General features: G+C 42.6%; 1 protein-coding gene across 5 annotated transcripts in view; it reads left to right on the forward strand.

Annotated features, from left to right (window-relative positions):
• Positions 1-219: 219 nt before the first annotated feature.
• The window catches only part of LTBP1 (latent transforming growth factor beta binding protein 1), a 196,637-nt gene continuing 180,357 nt past the window's right edge, over positions 220-16,499 (forward strand). For 2 of the 5 annotated variants that reach the window (XM_080408154.1, XM_080408155.1), the window contains exons 1-3: positions 227-1,224; positions 1,807-1,877; positions 15,794-16,082. In XM_080408154.1, the coding sequence (XP_080264280.1) occupies positions 770-1,224; positions 1,807-1,877; positions 15,794-16,082 (815 nt within the window). In that variant the 5' untranslated portion in view covers positions 227-769. Of the gene's footprint in view, positions 1,225-1,806; positions 1,878-15,793; positions 16,083-16,499 lie in introns of all 5 variants that reach the window. The other 3 variants (XM_080408153.1, XM_080408152.1, XM_080408151.1) reach the window with 3 other exon arrangements.

Here is a 16,499-nt window from a genome sequence, read left to right on the forward strand (position 1 = left end):
GCCGCAGGCTGCGGGCGGCCGCTCCCCGGCCCCGGCCTGTCACCTGGCCCCGGCCCCGGCCCCCCGCCTGTTACCTGGCCCCGGCCGCGGCCCCCCGCCCCGGGAGCGCCGCCTGACGTCACGGCGGCCCCAGGCTGGCTGCGCGGGGCCGGGGCCGGGGCACCCCGTCCGCCCCCTCCCCCCCCCCCCCCCCGCACACGCGGAGGAGCTCTTTTAAATAGAGGGTGGTGTTTTGTGTGTTTCTGGGATTTTGTTGTTGTTACTTTTTTTGTTTTGGGTTGTTTTTTTTTTTTTTTTTTTTTTTTCCGGCCCGCACTGGCTTAAGGAGCGTTTCTTACACACGCACGCAGACCGCTGGCAGCTCCGGCAACCGACACATCTGCTCTCCATTGCGACCACCCCCCTCCAGCAAACACCCTTCCCCTGCTGCTGCTCCTCCTCCCTTCCCGCTCCGGCTCCGCTCGCACCCGCCGCTTCCTTTCTTCCAACGATGTTTTCCTGCTCCACGGGGCGACGTGTTTGCTGAACTTTCCTAACAGTTTGGGGGGCGGGTGGGAGGAACCTGAGGGTTTTTTTTCCTTCCCCCCCCCCCCCCCCCCCCCCGCCGCCCCGGAGCAGGTCGGGGGCAGCGAGCGGAGGAAGGATCCGCACGCCGGGCGCAGGTCGCGCACACACACACACACACTCGCTCACTCTTCCTTCGGCGGGGAGGAAACCCTTGCACCGGGGGTCCACCAAGCTCGCCGGCTGCAGGGGCTCCGCTGTGGAAATGGCTCGGATCAGACGGGGCTTCCTCCTCCTCCTCCTCGCTGCCTGTGCACTTTTGTCACCAGCGCTCGCTGCCTCCGAAAAGGGCAGGCTGAGGGGGATCACGTACGTCCTGCAGCCCGGCCGGGGGGGCTCCTCTGGCAGCCGGCATCAGCGCCCGATGCTGTTCGGTGGGGAGCAGCAGCAGCAGCAGCGCACGTTTAACGTACAGCTCAACACGCGCTACGGCGGCGGCACTCTGGAGCGGACCCGGCGGATGAGCAAGCCGGGCGGCGCGGGCGTCCAGCTCCGCTTGGGGCCCGCCGGGCAGGTCCACGCCAACGCCGCCGCTCACGCCGCCTCCTTCGCCAAGCCGGCCCGCTTCGGCCCCCGGCCCAAGCCGCCGCCGGGCCCCCACGGCAACAGCAGCGCCGCCCTGCCCCTCCGCCAGAAGCACCAGCTGCCGCCGCTGCCGGGGTAAGGCGCCCGCCCGCCGCGCCCCGCGCGTCCCCCGCCACCCCGCACGGCTGGGGCGGCCGCGCCGCCCGCCCGCCGCCTCCCTGCACCGCCCCGAGCATCTTCGCCGCGCCCGTTGGTCGGTCCCCGCGGCGGGGGCCGGGGCAGCCCGCCAGAGCCCGGCGCGGCGGTACCTGCCCGCCCGCCGCTCCTTTGCCGCCTCCACGCGGCACCTGAGCCTCGCGCGTGGCCAGCCCCCCCCCGCGCGCCTCGGCGGCTCCCGCGCCCGGGCTGAGGCGTCGAGCGCGCGAGGAGCCCGCCACCGCCCCCCTCGCGGCCCCGGCTCGCGCCTCGGTCGTTCGCGCCCCTGAGGGAAGCGCGGGGGGTGCCCGTCGCGCCGCAGCCTCGGCGCCGCCCGCCCTGCCAGCCGGAGCCGGGCCGGGCCAGGAGTTTCCTCGAACGCTCCTCGGGAAGTTTAATTCCTGACGCCCTTTTCTTTCCCGGCCCAGCGCCCACCCTGCGGCCCGGCTAGGGACGGGGAGCGGGGCTGGCTGCCGCCGGGGGGCCCTGCCGGACCCCTCTCCCTCTTTGCTGTTCCCGCAGGGTCAACGTCTGCGGGGGGCAGTGCTGCCACGGCTGGAGCAAGGCCTCGGGCTCCCAGAGGTGCATCAAACGTGAGTAGCTGTGTGGTGTGGGGGGGTGTGGGGACACCGCTGCAGCCTGTAGCCGGGGGGACCAGTGGAGACCACCCGGGCACTCGGCAAGGTGGTGGCATCAGCTGTGGGCAGAGAGGTGCTGGCTGAGCTACAGACCCCACCCACGCTGTGTCACCAGCCTGCTTGCTGGAGCCCATCTCCCCCAGCACCGTTGGCACACAGCAGTCATTATGCTTCATCTCTCCTCCCTAAATCCCTCCTTGCTAACCTTCATGAACAGCGGGTGCCTCATATGTTTATTCTCAGCACAGATTGCAGCGTTTCTGAAGAGAGCTTTGCGGAGGTTACTTTTTGTAGGACCACCCCCCCACACACATGTTAGTGCTTGGGTGTTAGGAGTTTTTTGAAGAGGGGGACTTGATAGGGTGAAGAACCTGCCAGAGGAGCACAGGTGGGGAGCAAGGAATTGCCATCTACCCACGCTGTCCTTTCTCCAGTGCCCCACGTGGTGATCCTGTGATTAGGGCGTGGAATTTCTGAAATGTTGAACAAGGTAAAAGCAGTGGGTTTGGAGAAGATCCTGTAGAGGGTCATACCTTTACTGGGATACCTAGAAACATAAAATATGTGCATAAACTAACACTGAGCCAATGCTATTATACTCAGGTTGGCCTTTCTAATGTGAGAGAAGAAGAATCTCTGCTAATTTAGGCAGGATTCAAGATGACTGCAAATGGCTAAACTGGAGTGATGTTGCCATGACGTCATGGAAGGTTGTAATGACATACCTCTTCAGGAAACCCCTTTAGGTATCGGTGAGATTGGGCAGAGCTTGGAACATCACTTTAGTTCAGCAGGACTTCTGTCTCTGAGAGAGTTGGAGTAAACAATGCTTTCAAGACTCAAACTCTGGGGCTTTTTATAGTGGCTTTTGTCCCTGTGTGGGATTTTTCACAACAGGGAGCAATCACATTTGTAATCCTCAGTAAGGTCAAGTACCTTTGACCTGCATGGAGCTGTTGCTAAGAAGAAAAGACTTTATTACAGTAGCCTGTTAAAGACAAAACTTTACAATTTCCCTGCCCAACTTAGGCATTTAAGATAGTCTTCTAAATTAACATTTTCAGCTTGAAATACATGCTGCTCTGTTAGGTTAGTCACCTTTTTTGCTTAACACGCTTTACAAGTATAGAGTGATTTCCTTCAGCTTACAGTGGTATTTTGAGGCTAAAACACCTACCTTAGCTGAAAGACTAATCAAAATGGAAAAAACAATTTCAGGAAATTAAGTAAAAAAAAATAAAAATATTTCAACTGCAATGCTATTGTCAAACAATTTTATTTTCAGTATTTTGAACAAAACGCATACAGTTTTCCTTTTGGTGGCTCTTTGTCTTCTAGTAACTTTTATTTCCAGATAACTTCATCCTTTTCAACTTTTGTTTATAAATTAAGAACTTTGCTTTCTGTTCTTTAAGTTTTGCCTTTTTGGCTGACTTCTGCCATTATCATTCAACTGTTCTTTTTTTTTATTATTATGATTTTTTTTAATTCCTTTTTATTTTTAGGGTCTTCAATAAAGACCAAATCAGGCAGTTAGATTTTTATGGCATAGCTGGGTAGAATCTCATTTAAATCCATTAATTACTTTGTTCATCCATAGTTATTGGAGGAATGGACTAGCAGAGGAGTCAAAAGAAAGGGGAGGGCATTTGCTTTTTGACTTTTCTTTCTCATTTTGTGTCCCTAATATTAGGCTCTCCTTTGCATTAAATATTTTTGCTGCCTGCTCTGATGCTACTCTGATACCACCTAGCAGTGGTATAATACACTTGGCTTAGATCTTCTCAGCTTTACCCCTCTCTTGGCAAGCCAGGGGAAGCACTAAATGTACTGAAGTTGTCTGTTTTGTAACTTAGGCAAACCGTGAGATAGCATTGACTTGATATAGCTATGGAAGATTAGTCTCGCAGTCATAAAACCAGATATCTCTGTTTCTGGAACCTCCCAATGTTCTTTTTAGAAGAACAGAAACCCTATAACTGAACAAAAGTTAACCCCTTTGTTTCCTGTAAGTGATTTTTAAATTCAGTTAGTGGACTCTCAGTTATTTTTGAGTGTATTACTGCAGTTGTAGATTAATTGTGCTACAGATGCAGGCACACCTGAGCTGACTTCATGCAGAGTCAGTTTGGATCTGTCAGTGTTTATTAGTTCAGACTTAGTATCGCTTTAATAAGCTATTTGGTCTCTAGGGCCAGTTTATATTCTTTTGCATGGTGCAAAGCCTGAGCTAATAAACCCCAGACCCATACTGGCTCTTTCCAGAGCCAACTTGCATTTGTCTGCATTGTGCTTCCAGAACCAGAGTGCTGAGAGCCAGCTCTGATCAGTGAGGCTTATTAGCTCAGGTGTAATCCCAGCAGCATGTGTTTCTGCTCTGCTGCACCTGTGTGAATAAGCCTGCCTGTAGTCCACAGAAAGAGGGGTCAAAGGGAAGCAGTATGGTCTTGCAGTCCAGGCTATTAAATCTTCCCCCTCCCTTTGTCTTGTGTGATTGTTTGCTACCCCTGCTTTCTCGTGCATGGGCCTATGGCTGAGGCTGCTGTTCCCTTGGTGGGTGGCAGTCTGACTGGAAGCAGTGGCAGTTGCTTCACATTTCCTTGGTAGCAGCAACAAGGGGTATTTGAGATGTTTCTGTGCAGGTCAGAGAGTAGCGAATGTACAGAGGAGGCAAGTTGACTTTTCAAGTCCTTTTTCTAAATTCTAGTCTGAAGCTGAACTGCTTGTTGTGTTCACAGTATTCATGTTCTCTTGGAAGCCTGACAGTCTGTCCTCAGAAGGTGAACTTCTGTTCTCCTATGAACTACCTGTATGAGAGTGCCTACCATATCCAATTTTAGGCATACAGGTTTTCCCCTCTCTGTGCCTAATATTTCAGTTTTACACTGTAAAAATTTTAAGAACTTCTTTTTCAAACTTGGTGTGACTTTGCTTATGAAGAACTGCGTTATTCTAGTGAAAAAGATTAAATCATAAAGGTCAGCATTAAAAGTGTCCAGAATTGCTTTACATTGGGAGAATGATGCCTAATGGTCAAAACTGACCTTTTTGAAGTGTTCAAAACATCCACCTTTGGGTAAAGACAAAGGTGGGAAAAATTCAACCACAGCAATGAACACCTTGGGAAGCTGTAAGCACGTGAGAGGGTTTATGACAAAGATAGTCTTCCAGTCATAGTTATCATAGGTTATAATCTGTGTAAGTGCAATAATAAGATACTACCAAGGCTGGAGACATAGTGTTTTGTTAGTACTTGTTGCATAACCTGAGCATTATACAAACGTTAATTAGCTCTATAACATGGCTGTAAGGCAAGTAAAACCTAGAGTGTGGGGTTTTTGTTATTTATTTCATTTATGGAAATTGAGCCATAGGTTAAATATGGCCTTGGACAAGTTATAACAACTGTCTGGAAGGTGTAAGATGGAAATTAGGAGTTCCTGCCTCTCAGCTGCATGTTTATCCTATTGAAACCTGTTGTCTCCTACTTTGTTACTTACTACTAAATTTCCATTAGTTAATACTGCTTCCTACAAAATCTGCTCATTTGTTTGTTCTGGTTTTGTTTCCTTTTTTGTAATGATTACAAGGAGCTGCTGTTCATGTTGGGAAGTCAAGAAAGAAATTACCTATTGTTTGTAGGATCTAGTATCTTACAAAATACAAAATTAAAACCCCCACCTTATTGTAATAGTAGACTCTGTCTAAAATGTATATTGATACACTTTATCTGGAGTGTTAATGTCAGTAGTTTGTGAGTGTTCTCAATATAAATGGGATGGTTTAAACAGCAGCATTGCCTGGAGGAATTCTAACTTTCACTAGTGTAACGATGAGAATTAACTAATCCTAGTGGGAAGGAGAGAGCTGGCTGTTAATGGGACACTGAAGCAGTAGCTCCTTATTGCAGAGGTGGAAAAAAAAGGCTCATAGGACAAATAGGTATGAAAGTGGATTTTGCAGGATTATGTTTAGAGTAAATTTCATATAGGGAGAGGAGTTGCTGTCTGTGTAGATGTAGAACCCACATACACCATTGTTGTCAATTAAAAGGAAAAAGATCTTGTGTCCTTGTTGAGTGAAGGTGGTGTATGTATTCCATGCTTGGGCATAAGGTGAGTATTTTGGAGTTGGAACTGGACTCAATTCTTTGAGTTTGGTAATTAAGTTCTTTCCTGTCTGTCGTGTGCTCAGGCACCTCGGAAAGGCCAGCAGAAAATTAGACAGTCTGTTGTCTTTTTTTGTATTAAAATATTATCTTGCTAATTCTCTTCTCTTTTGAAAGACTACCTGACTCAACATTAAAAAAAATGTGCTATAGGTAAATTTTTAAATTTGTAAACAAATTAATTTATTTGTCAGAATAAGAAAATATACAACAGTAAAGTCTTCCCTCTGGAGAAGGAGGAGACTAGAAAAGTTGTGCTAATGCTTGCCCAGAGGAAGGGTCCCTTTTTTTTGGTTCCCAAATTTGCGTGGCCTCTGCTTTGTGTATTGCTGTTCAGTTTGAGCCATCGGATCCCTAAACCTCCAGAGCTATACTTCTCACTGTTACTGGGTTAGCAAGCTACAGCTTTGTGTCTCCTTCGGGACAAGGACACTTAACAATGTGACCAGTGGTTCTAGACCTCGAGCTGTCTGAGATCTGGATGGAGCATGCCTGAGGTTGCATGCTTAGGTCTTGTTCTGATATAGGGTTGGGATGCAGATCTAGAAACTTGGAAACGTACACAGGTCCCCCGGTTTACATATAAAACTCTGTATCACTCAGTATTGGTTGCTCAGAATTCTTTTTCTGTCTTCAGTTCAGCTCTTGCAAGTGTGGTATGCAGGAGAGCTGTACTTCTGGTCACTGGAACTTAGTACTTCAAATGTTTGCAGCTGTGCTTCATGACAGTTTTCTGCTCATAAATGGTTCCTGAGGCTTGTGCTTAAATCAGTTTTGTGACTGAGTTTTACCAAGTTTGTTTATTTACATTATGTATACCAAGCCTAACTATAACGTACTGTCTCCAAATGTTGTTTCTTCTCATTCTAAGACCATCATCTCGGTAAAACCAGTATCATTCAAATTATGTCTAAATCAAAATTAAATCTCAATTTTAAAGAGACATCACTACTTTGACCTCACAGACCTGACCTTTGTATTAGCCCTTTTAAGTCTATTCTTTGATGTTGTTTTTAAACACTTCAAAATGGAAAAACCAAAAGCCACTACCTGAGTAGCTTGGTTTTGCCTCTGCTATGGTTGCTACTATAATATGTAAATAAAACTTTTGAATTTCATAGACAAAGAATAGATTGGCTTTTGAAGTGGGAAAGCTCAGTGGTAGTTCTACTCTGCTTTATTTTTTGCTTGCTGTCCTTGGGAAGGGGGGAGAACAGGAGGATCCAGATTCTTGTGATCTTTGGTTTTGTCTGCATTAGCAAGCAGCATAGACTAATGGGAGCAGATCTATAGTCTAAAGCCTTAGGTTTGAATGACCTGCGGTCCATTGCATGCATGTTTCAGGGCTTAGTGTTTTATTTTGGTCTAGGTGTAGTCTGGTCTCATGAATGAATGACAATATGAGGCTGAAATACATTAGGTGCACTCTTGGAGTGTTCACATTTGGGATTTAGTTTCTTGTTATTTTTTAAGGTGGGGTTTTTTTTCCCCTCTGCATCTAAAAGAAACAGTGCATGTGCTTTTAGATGCCCCCACAACACGAACCAAACCTCTGTGAGTGAAATTGTTAAGATATGCTTCAAGAGAGAGTCCTGACCCAAACTAAAGCAGTAACGCAGACTTTGAGCATTGTCTGTCTCCAGGCCATTGATGGCAGCCAGCCTCCCTCCCGCGAGAGGAGGCAGTAAGACCTATGAGAAGACAGGGAGCTGTTAGCTGCTCCCTGCTCTACAGATGTGACCATGCTGTGTGTCGTTACCACATTCTGGTGAGGAAATGCAGGTCCGCAATTAGTATGAGGTGAAACGTACTCAGCCTTTTCTTTGTGATACATTTGGGACTTCACTGGAAACAAGTTTATAATGATACATAGTCTATTTCATACAAATACTGCATGTGTGTGTAGATTTAAAACAAAACAAAGAACCTTAAAAGAAACTTCTCAAGATGTGCTCCTACACTGAAACAGATGACAGATTGATAGTGAACTCGTTCAGCTCATTGCAGCAGTTAGTGTTAATAAAAGAAGCAGGACATGTAGTACAGTTGTGGTAAATCTACAGTGGATAAAAAGTCCTGAACACTTCCTCTGTAAATGAAGTATTAGAAGGTACCCAGAAAACTGTGGGCTTTTTCTCCCCCCCCCCCCCCATATGTGTTGGCTATTTGTTTTCAGTGTGTAATTTGGGAGTGGTGTAGAAAGCTGTGTAGGTGCTGTGGGGAGCTGTGGTTCATCCAGTGATTGCACAGTGTTCTGGTTCTGCATGTTACGGGAACAAAACGACCTAGTGACAGTGAAGTGATACTTTGATACCTCTCTTCTTTACAGCTGCCCTTCCTGAGCATGGAGAAGGGAAGAGCTAGAAGCAGGGCATGTTCCCCTCTCCTCCCTCTCCAGCTAAGTGAGAGGGCAGGGCAAAGTGACTGTGCATGTGGGATCAGTGAGCCTCCTGACCCTTGGGAGAGCAGGGCTGTAGTGAGGGGCGGGTTTCCGTACTCTGTGGGGCCTTCAGAAGAAGTTGGGTGCAGCACCTTTAATGATACTCCAGCCTTCTTTGCAGCCTCCAGCATGAAGGGCCACTTGTGCCATATGAACCTGCCTTAAAGCAAAATTGCATTGCCCAGGAGCTGCTCTTTAGTGGAGGGTGGATGGAGAGGGCCACACATCTCCCTCCACTGGCTCCTTGTTCAAATACTGCAGTACTGGCTGTTAGCAGATTATGGGTGGTTCAGGTTGTTGAGTCTGTTCTGTAATTAACAGGGACTGATAGTGGGTTGGTTTTGAGGGTTTTGCTTTAGGTTTTTTTGTTCTGCCTTTAAAAGCACCAGTACTTGACTTGTGTAGCTTAATTTGTTCCTAGAAAACTTATCCTTTCCATTGACTACAGAAGGAAAGCAGAGCTTTAGTTTCTCTCTGCATTTCTGACTGCACACAGAAGGGGAGTAAGGATTTTACGTGTTAGCAAGGCAAGATGTTAATTTAAATAAAGAGCTATAAATAGCTCATCTGAGCCATGTTCTTTTTTGTGAAATGCACATGTTAAACCCTGCATAAACCTAGAGTTTTGGAGAGCAGCTTCCTGATAAAGGGGGTCTGTTTTGTGTTCTGTGGCAAGATTTGTTTTTTCATAATTCAAATCAGTATTTTTATATCTCTTGCTGGCTGTTTAGACCTCAGTTTTCAGAGAAGTTCAACTAAATGGTGAACTCATGGAGAGCTGGTTGGATTTAAGGAAAACTTTGTTATTATTAGCATTTTAGTTGCTCTATTATGATGAGTAGTCTCGTCTCTTGTATTTCTTTTCTGTAGCACTTCAATTGTCTGAATCCTCTATCCAGTTAAATTTTTTCAATTGTCCCTTTATTGAGTTTCTCTTTGTTCAGTTTCCTGTGTATTTCTTACAAAGTATTTTGTAACACAATAAATAAGCACTGTAATGAGAAAGGTTAAGAGAATTATAAGGATTGCAGAATGGAGTGTTAACCACTCCAGCAAGCAAGAACAGCATGTAATGCAAATCTGCTGGTTTCTTGGCTTAGTCCATTCTGTAGTGAATCTTTCTGATACTGAAATGATAGAAGGACCTATAGCATGTGAAATGTTTGTACTGTCAGAATATGTATAATTATGATCTCTTATAATTACTTTCAAATGTCCCCCAGATTGTGCAGTCTAACTTAAGTATTTATACTATATAAACTTCAGTAAACACAACACAAATGAAAATGCCAAGTATCAAACAGCATGTTATATTCTTATGACTGGTAAAATAATCGGTCCTTTTGCTGAAATTAGGCTTTTGAAGTATTTGAGTATAGCTGCTATTCTGATAAATCTTAGCGTTTAGAAGTAATACTATGAAGATACATAGCAAATAATCTAATGAAGTACGTTACATTGTCATTAGGTTAGGAGAGAAACTTTGTGACTTTGTTTGTTTTAAAAGAAATACTATGCCAAAAGCATTAGGCTTTTTTGTTTCCCTCCTTTCTTGGAGGTCATGTTTATGGAGCCATCCACACCAGTGTGGGAATGCATCAGATGTTTTGAAGTGGACTAGTGAAGAATTCCAGCAGTGACACATGCTTTTATTTGAAGTATATTTGGGGAAAGAATTCCCTAAGACCATCTCGTTATGATAAAAACAAAGTTCCTGTGTAGGAAGACAGATGGTTGTAATACCTCCACCATTAGTAGTGTAGAGGTCATACAGGTTTTCTGCAGTTAATGCCATTTCTTCTGATTGTTCAAGTAATTTCATATTTATTTTTTTTTTATAGAATGGTTTTGCAACATGGTGGTCTCACCCTTGGTCACAAATTCCTCTCACTCCCATCCTCAATAAATCTGTAGAATTGGTGGATGTATTTCTGGTAAAATTCAACTTTTGAAAACTGTTCGGAGAAAGCTACTTGGATGTCGAACTAGATCCCTAGAAAAGCATTAGGTGGTGAGCACTAAATTTTCCTTCAGCTAGCTTTTGGGTTTCCATTCTCCAGTGTTGCATCCTTAGTCCTGACAACAACTTAAAAGATTGAAGATGGTCTCCAGAATAAAAGTGTGAAAGTGAATGGTGAGCTAATCGGTAGGGCAATTCGGAGAACCAGAAACTATTATGAACTTTGCTGTTCTCCAGGATGTCAGTGCCATATTCAGATTTTTCTGAGGCCTCTTCCCTTTCAGAACCCACAGCTTGTCGCTCTCCAGAGTAAGTGCTTCACTGCTTTGCTTTAGGGATCCGTTGGGGATCACCACTCTGTCTTTCAACAGTGGGAGTTAAAGGTGCCTTTGTATTGCAACTTCTTGTTTAGGATGTGCGCTCAACCAAGATGAGCTCTGGTTTGGTTTCCTTGTGTGCTTGAGGAATAGAATTCTTGAATTAATTAAGACAGGCAGTATTTGCTATGCCTTTAACAGTATTCCTGTGTTGCCTGTAAAGGAACTTGAAATTTCTGCTCTAAGCTCAGGTATATTCATGTCACAATGTTGATTTTCCCCCTTTCTGTAAACAATGCATGTGTCATTTCTTGACCATTTTGTGTTGGAATCTGAAACAGCCTCACACTTACAATCATCTTTGTAATTACTGTATTTTCTCTTATTTGCCCTCCAGCATGTATTTTGCCTTACAGGGTTTAGGCACTTCTATGAGGGAAGTTCATATATACTGTGCCAATGTGCACAGTGATGAAATTTGTTGGAAATAGGGCATTCTGCTTAAACTGATGCTTGACTATGTGTGGTTAAGAGGACTGAAAAAAAAAAAGTTACATTAAATTTTATGTGGGAAATAGAAAGGAAAAATCTAGTGGATGGGCTCACTAGATATAAAACTCACAACACTTGTAGTGAAATTGTATCAAAGTATTAGAAATTCAGGAATGAATTTCTAATTCATGTGAATGCTTAAGTACTAATCAGCAACCGTTGCTTGATAAAGGAGATGCTTAAAGGTGGAGCTGAGGCTAAAAGGTTAGAAACTTGGGTGCGGGAAACTTCTGGGACATTTAAATTTGTTGATTGTGAGTTTGTTACTGAAAAATACAGTTCTCCACATGATCTAGAGATACAAGGGAATAAACTTGTAAATGAGATATTACTGTTTGAAGAAGGTAATTGTGAATCAAGGTAAAATCAAAGCGATTAGCATAGGAATCAGATCTTAATGATCTTAATTCAAGAATTATCAGAAATTTAATATAAAAGTTTTTTTTGTGACCAGATAGTGGTATCTGTATTGTGATTCTTCTGAAAGGTCAGAAAAAGAAATTTTAATCTAAACTTCTTCAATATGTGTTAATATTTTATACTTGTGATATAATAAATTATGCTTAATTTAGTATGTATTAAAACAGAAGTACACTCTGCATATGTAGAAGTTTTAAAAATATGTAAATACTATAAAAGGTTTATAACAGGTTTATTTTAGGTCTTGCTCTGCAAGTATTTGTATAGTCTTTAACCAAATAACATGAACATGTGGAACAAAAGGTGCATATGTATAGATCAGTCCCAAACCAACATACAAATGTATTGGAAGGGGTGCGTTTAAACCTAATGGTAACTTCACTATTTTATACTTGCTTTTTTTGTCGTAAATAAAGCCATAACAGGCCTTATAAGTATCCCTCTAACTCAGCATTCTCTCTGCGATGCTGGTGAGCAATAGTTGATAAGGGGAGGATGCATAAAAAGGACGAATGTGTTAGGATACAGCCACAGAAAATGCTTTCAGCTTTTTGTGATTTAGGGACTTCCAAAGCAAATGTGGCACCAAGGCTTTATTTTTGGTAGATAAAGATTGCATGGTCTTAAAACACACAACCCAACCCAAAAGATCCCCATGTTACTTCACCATGCTTCTGGAAAGTGGGGGAAGGTTGGTTATGTTGGCTATGCCTGGCCTTCCAATGTGGCCAACTTCTTTGGCACAGCAAGCTATGGATGCTGAAACTAAAGGTTCAAAAAGCACCAGTTAGCTCCTGACAGAAAAATCTGCTGAGGGTTATTAAATACAAAACCAACACTCTTCTTGCTCAGGAAGTTGCTGAGCCTCTAATCCTTGAAGACCGTAGTGGAATAAACTTTCACTGCTTCTCACCCTGTACTTAAACGTGTCCTTAAGCATCCACCTTGGCAATGGAGAGAATGGACTAAGTGGATCCTTGATCTGACACTTAGTCTCGTTATTTGCATTTCGCCGAGCTCCATTGTGAACTTCCAGTTGTAACCTCCTTGAACTGAATAGGACCAAGCCTATTGCCTTTAACGGGAGTATGTTGGCCACCTCTTCGGTTTTAAACTTAATGCTTGCATGCTCCAGTTTTTGGAAACTTAGCTTTATGGAAAATAATGGTGTTTTCAGTTAGACGTGCCATTATTGTTGTCTTCAAACAAAATAATTAGGTCATACATTTGGCATGCTGCAGCTGTCTTGAACATTTTTAAAACTAAACTGCTGTATTATGTCAATTAAAATGTTCATTTTATTCTTTCCTTAAAATGTGTTCTTTTATCCTATTTTGTGATCTACTATTGCACAACATTAATAAAGAACTTCAAAGGATGCATTGCTGTGAATACCTGATATATCAGTCTTTTTAACCTGTTGTCACTGTTCATGTGATTTGAGACAAACTGGGTATTTTATAACATAGTTGCTGGATCTGCTGATGCTTGTTTTGTTATAAGGCCAGCTAGAGTAATACTGTCTGTCCTTGCAGAGCTTCATGTGCTTGACGTGTAGGTACAGCTGAGAAACTTTCAGGGTTTACATTGCTGTCAGTGAAGTAAGAATCTTCAAGTCTGGGTAAAAAAGATAAGGTCATTTCAAAACAGGTTCTATTTTCAGGTGTGTAGTTTTAAATTCATTGCAGCCTTATTATGTTCACTTTGGTAAGTGGAAACTTAGGTTTTCTTAGGCTTTTGCAGCACAGCTTAGGTTCTTAACTACATGGGGGGGAAAAAAAGTTGCAGTTTTCTCAGGGTTGTCATTCATACGTGTTTAAATTATTTCACCTTTATGAATTAGATACACAGTGATCAGTATCCTAGCAGAGTGGATATTTTGTTTATTGACTTTTGAGGTGGTCTTGTTAGCCTCTGTTTGATTTTTGTTTTTTAAATAACTTGTTGAGAATCTTAGAGCTTAATATTCATGGGTGACTGTAAATCTCTAGAAATATATGTTCAGTATGAATGTGTGTTAATGTTAAAATGGGACTTTGGAAAATCTGTAATTATTATTATTTTTTTAAACAGATATGCTTATGTGATTTTTTTTCTAAAGCACTCCCAGCTGTGCACAGGGTGTTTCACTGTGATCTTGGGACATTTTCCACAGGTGACCTGAATGATGGGGGTTACTGCTCTGGTCTTAGAGTCTCTCCAAAGCCAGTGAAACTTAATTAGAATTTAAGGCTTCTGAATCTATTCTTCAAAGGTATAATTAATTTCAGTCCTGTGCATATAAGTGAATTTTTACTGTTCATAGGAAAAATCTAGTGTTAAAAGCAAGACACAAGAAAGAGTTGGCTTGTGTGCTACAACATACGTTTGTTGTAAATCCCTTCTCAAGTTTACAGTGAAAATGGTCTTCAGTCTTCCAGCAGTCAAAGACGAAATATATTCTCAAAAAACCCCAGAAATGTAAGCAAGCAAATGATTACTCTTTATGTTGCCAGGGAGATGCATAATATACAATTAAGCTAGCTCAGCTAAATAGTATTGAAAAGGAGATATGTTGCTGAACAACATATGGAGGGTGAAAGTATATGTGAGAAGAACCCCCTGCAAAGCTGAAGTTAAAGTTGTAGGTCAATTATGGTGCCATGTATGAGAGGTATACATGGTACATCTGTATCAGATGGTATTATTATTTGACAAACTGTTCCTCCAAATTAACACAGTCCCATCCTAATAAGTTATTTCATATGTATGCTTGTGTGTTTATTTTAATATATAAATACATATATTAAAACTTGAGGTGTCAAGTATTCCAGTTTGGACCAGGGCTGTGGACTGACTTTTTGAAAATATAAAGTAATTGTGCAGCTGGATGTACTTGAATATGATGCAGAATCACATGTTATGTTTTAAGATATGAACCTTTTTAGGTTCATATTATGGTTATATTGTTAAATTTTATCTACTGGATAAGATAATTTGTTTTGCTATCTTTGTCTTATCTTAACATTCTCTAAATATGATAGCACTGTAAGTTTAAGCATCCAAAATCTTGAAATTAGGCATACCTTTGCGATGTTATGTACACATATAATCAGCAACTGCTTTTTCTTTTTTTCTTTTTTTTTTTTTTTGGTGGGATTTTTGCTTCTTAAGGTTTCTTGCTTCTTCAGAGTGGAATTGATCCTGTGTTAACTAGGTCTACAAGCTGGCTGTTGAGTCTAGGCTGATTATTCAGACTCCTTCTATAGTCAGCAGATAGAGAGCAACACAGTGTAATTAGTATTATCTGAGGGCAGGTATCTGAAAGCGAATTGTCTTTTGAATAATCTGATCCCTTTTCAGTGGTGGTACACAGAAGGTGTAGAAGCTAGGTCAGACTAATCACAAGGGCTTGTCTCTTTCTTCAAAGAAGTCAACCCCTATGTCTTCATAGCAGCAGTTTATGCTGCGAGCCCTCAGACAATTTCATTTGGGCTTTAGAGGGGGAAGAGATGAATCACCTCATGCTTCTCTGTATTGTTTTGGTCATCTATAATGTGACTGTAAGGATTCCTTCTAGTTACTACCTATGGGGGATCTGTGATTTTAAACAGTAAGAGAATCAATCCAAGCCTAGACCAGTAGTAAAATCTATGATCTGCATAATATTGTTTCATTGGATGCAGTTTAGTTGTTGAAAGTATGGGGAGGGAGGATGCAGGGAAGGAAGGAAGGTATAAAGACTGCTAACAGGAAGGTTTGAAATAATGCTATATTTCTTGATTTAACTTGTTCATTTCCCATTCTTTCTCTCATCAGCATTTTACTTGGAATTGTTCAAATGTTGTACCTGTGTTATGTAGGAAAGCAGTAAAAGCTACAGCAATTTATATACTATCTTTTGTGTAGCTTAGTAATGTTGCGCTCTCCTACTTCAATTATCGTTAGCAATTAATGCCTTTTTTATTATGGGGAAGGTTTGCATTTTTGTTCACGCTTTGTTTCAAAGGTACTTTTTAAAATGTCTTTTCTTAGCTAACTGTGCACCACCATGCCAAAATGGAGGGATGTGCCTGCGACCTCAGCTTTGTGTGTGTAAACCAGGAACAAAAGGTACTTCCTGTGAGGATACAGTCATGCAAGAGACATCTTCCACTGGAGGCCGGAGCCCTGTTGTTCCCCCGTGGCCCATACCCCAGCAGGCTGCCCAGCAGACATTCTCTCAGAAGGTGCAGGTCCCACCGAAGGTTGGCCCTATGACTCAGATGGCATTCACCATCAAGCAGAAGCCTCCTGTTGGGTTACCTCAGCAAATGCAACCACAGTAAGTGTTTTCTTTGCTTTCAAAGCAGTCCAGTATGTTAGATTTATGAAACATTGTTGCTTGCAAGTATTTTCAAATAATCATACTTGGAAACTTTCAGAGATTTTTTTTTATTATTATTATTTTTAAAGAAGTTTTTATTTTAACTGTCAGACTTAAGTGGATTTTCAAGCTTCTGTTGCTTATGAGCCAGATCTCACCTGAACAGAATATCCTGTAATGTCAGTCAATTTTATTTTCCTTAGAATGGCAATGCTATACAAATTTCAGAAGAGTTATTCTGAATTTACACTAGTGACTTTTTGAGTTAAACCTAGAACAGTCTGGCATGGAATTTCAATATCTCACATAACTGAGGAGAGTAAGATTTGGTGCTTGTGTTCTGAGTTTTCTTCCATTTGCATTATATTTTCTTTC

This window comes from Falco punctatus (assembly GCF_963210335.1).
Source record: "Falco punctatus genome assembly, chromosome: 12".
Classification (NCBI taxonomy): domain Eukaryota; kingdom Metazoa; phylum Chordata; class Aves; order Falconiformes; family Falconidae; genus Falco; species Falco punctatus.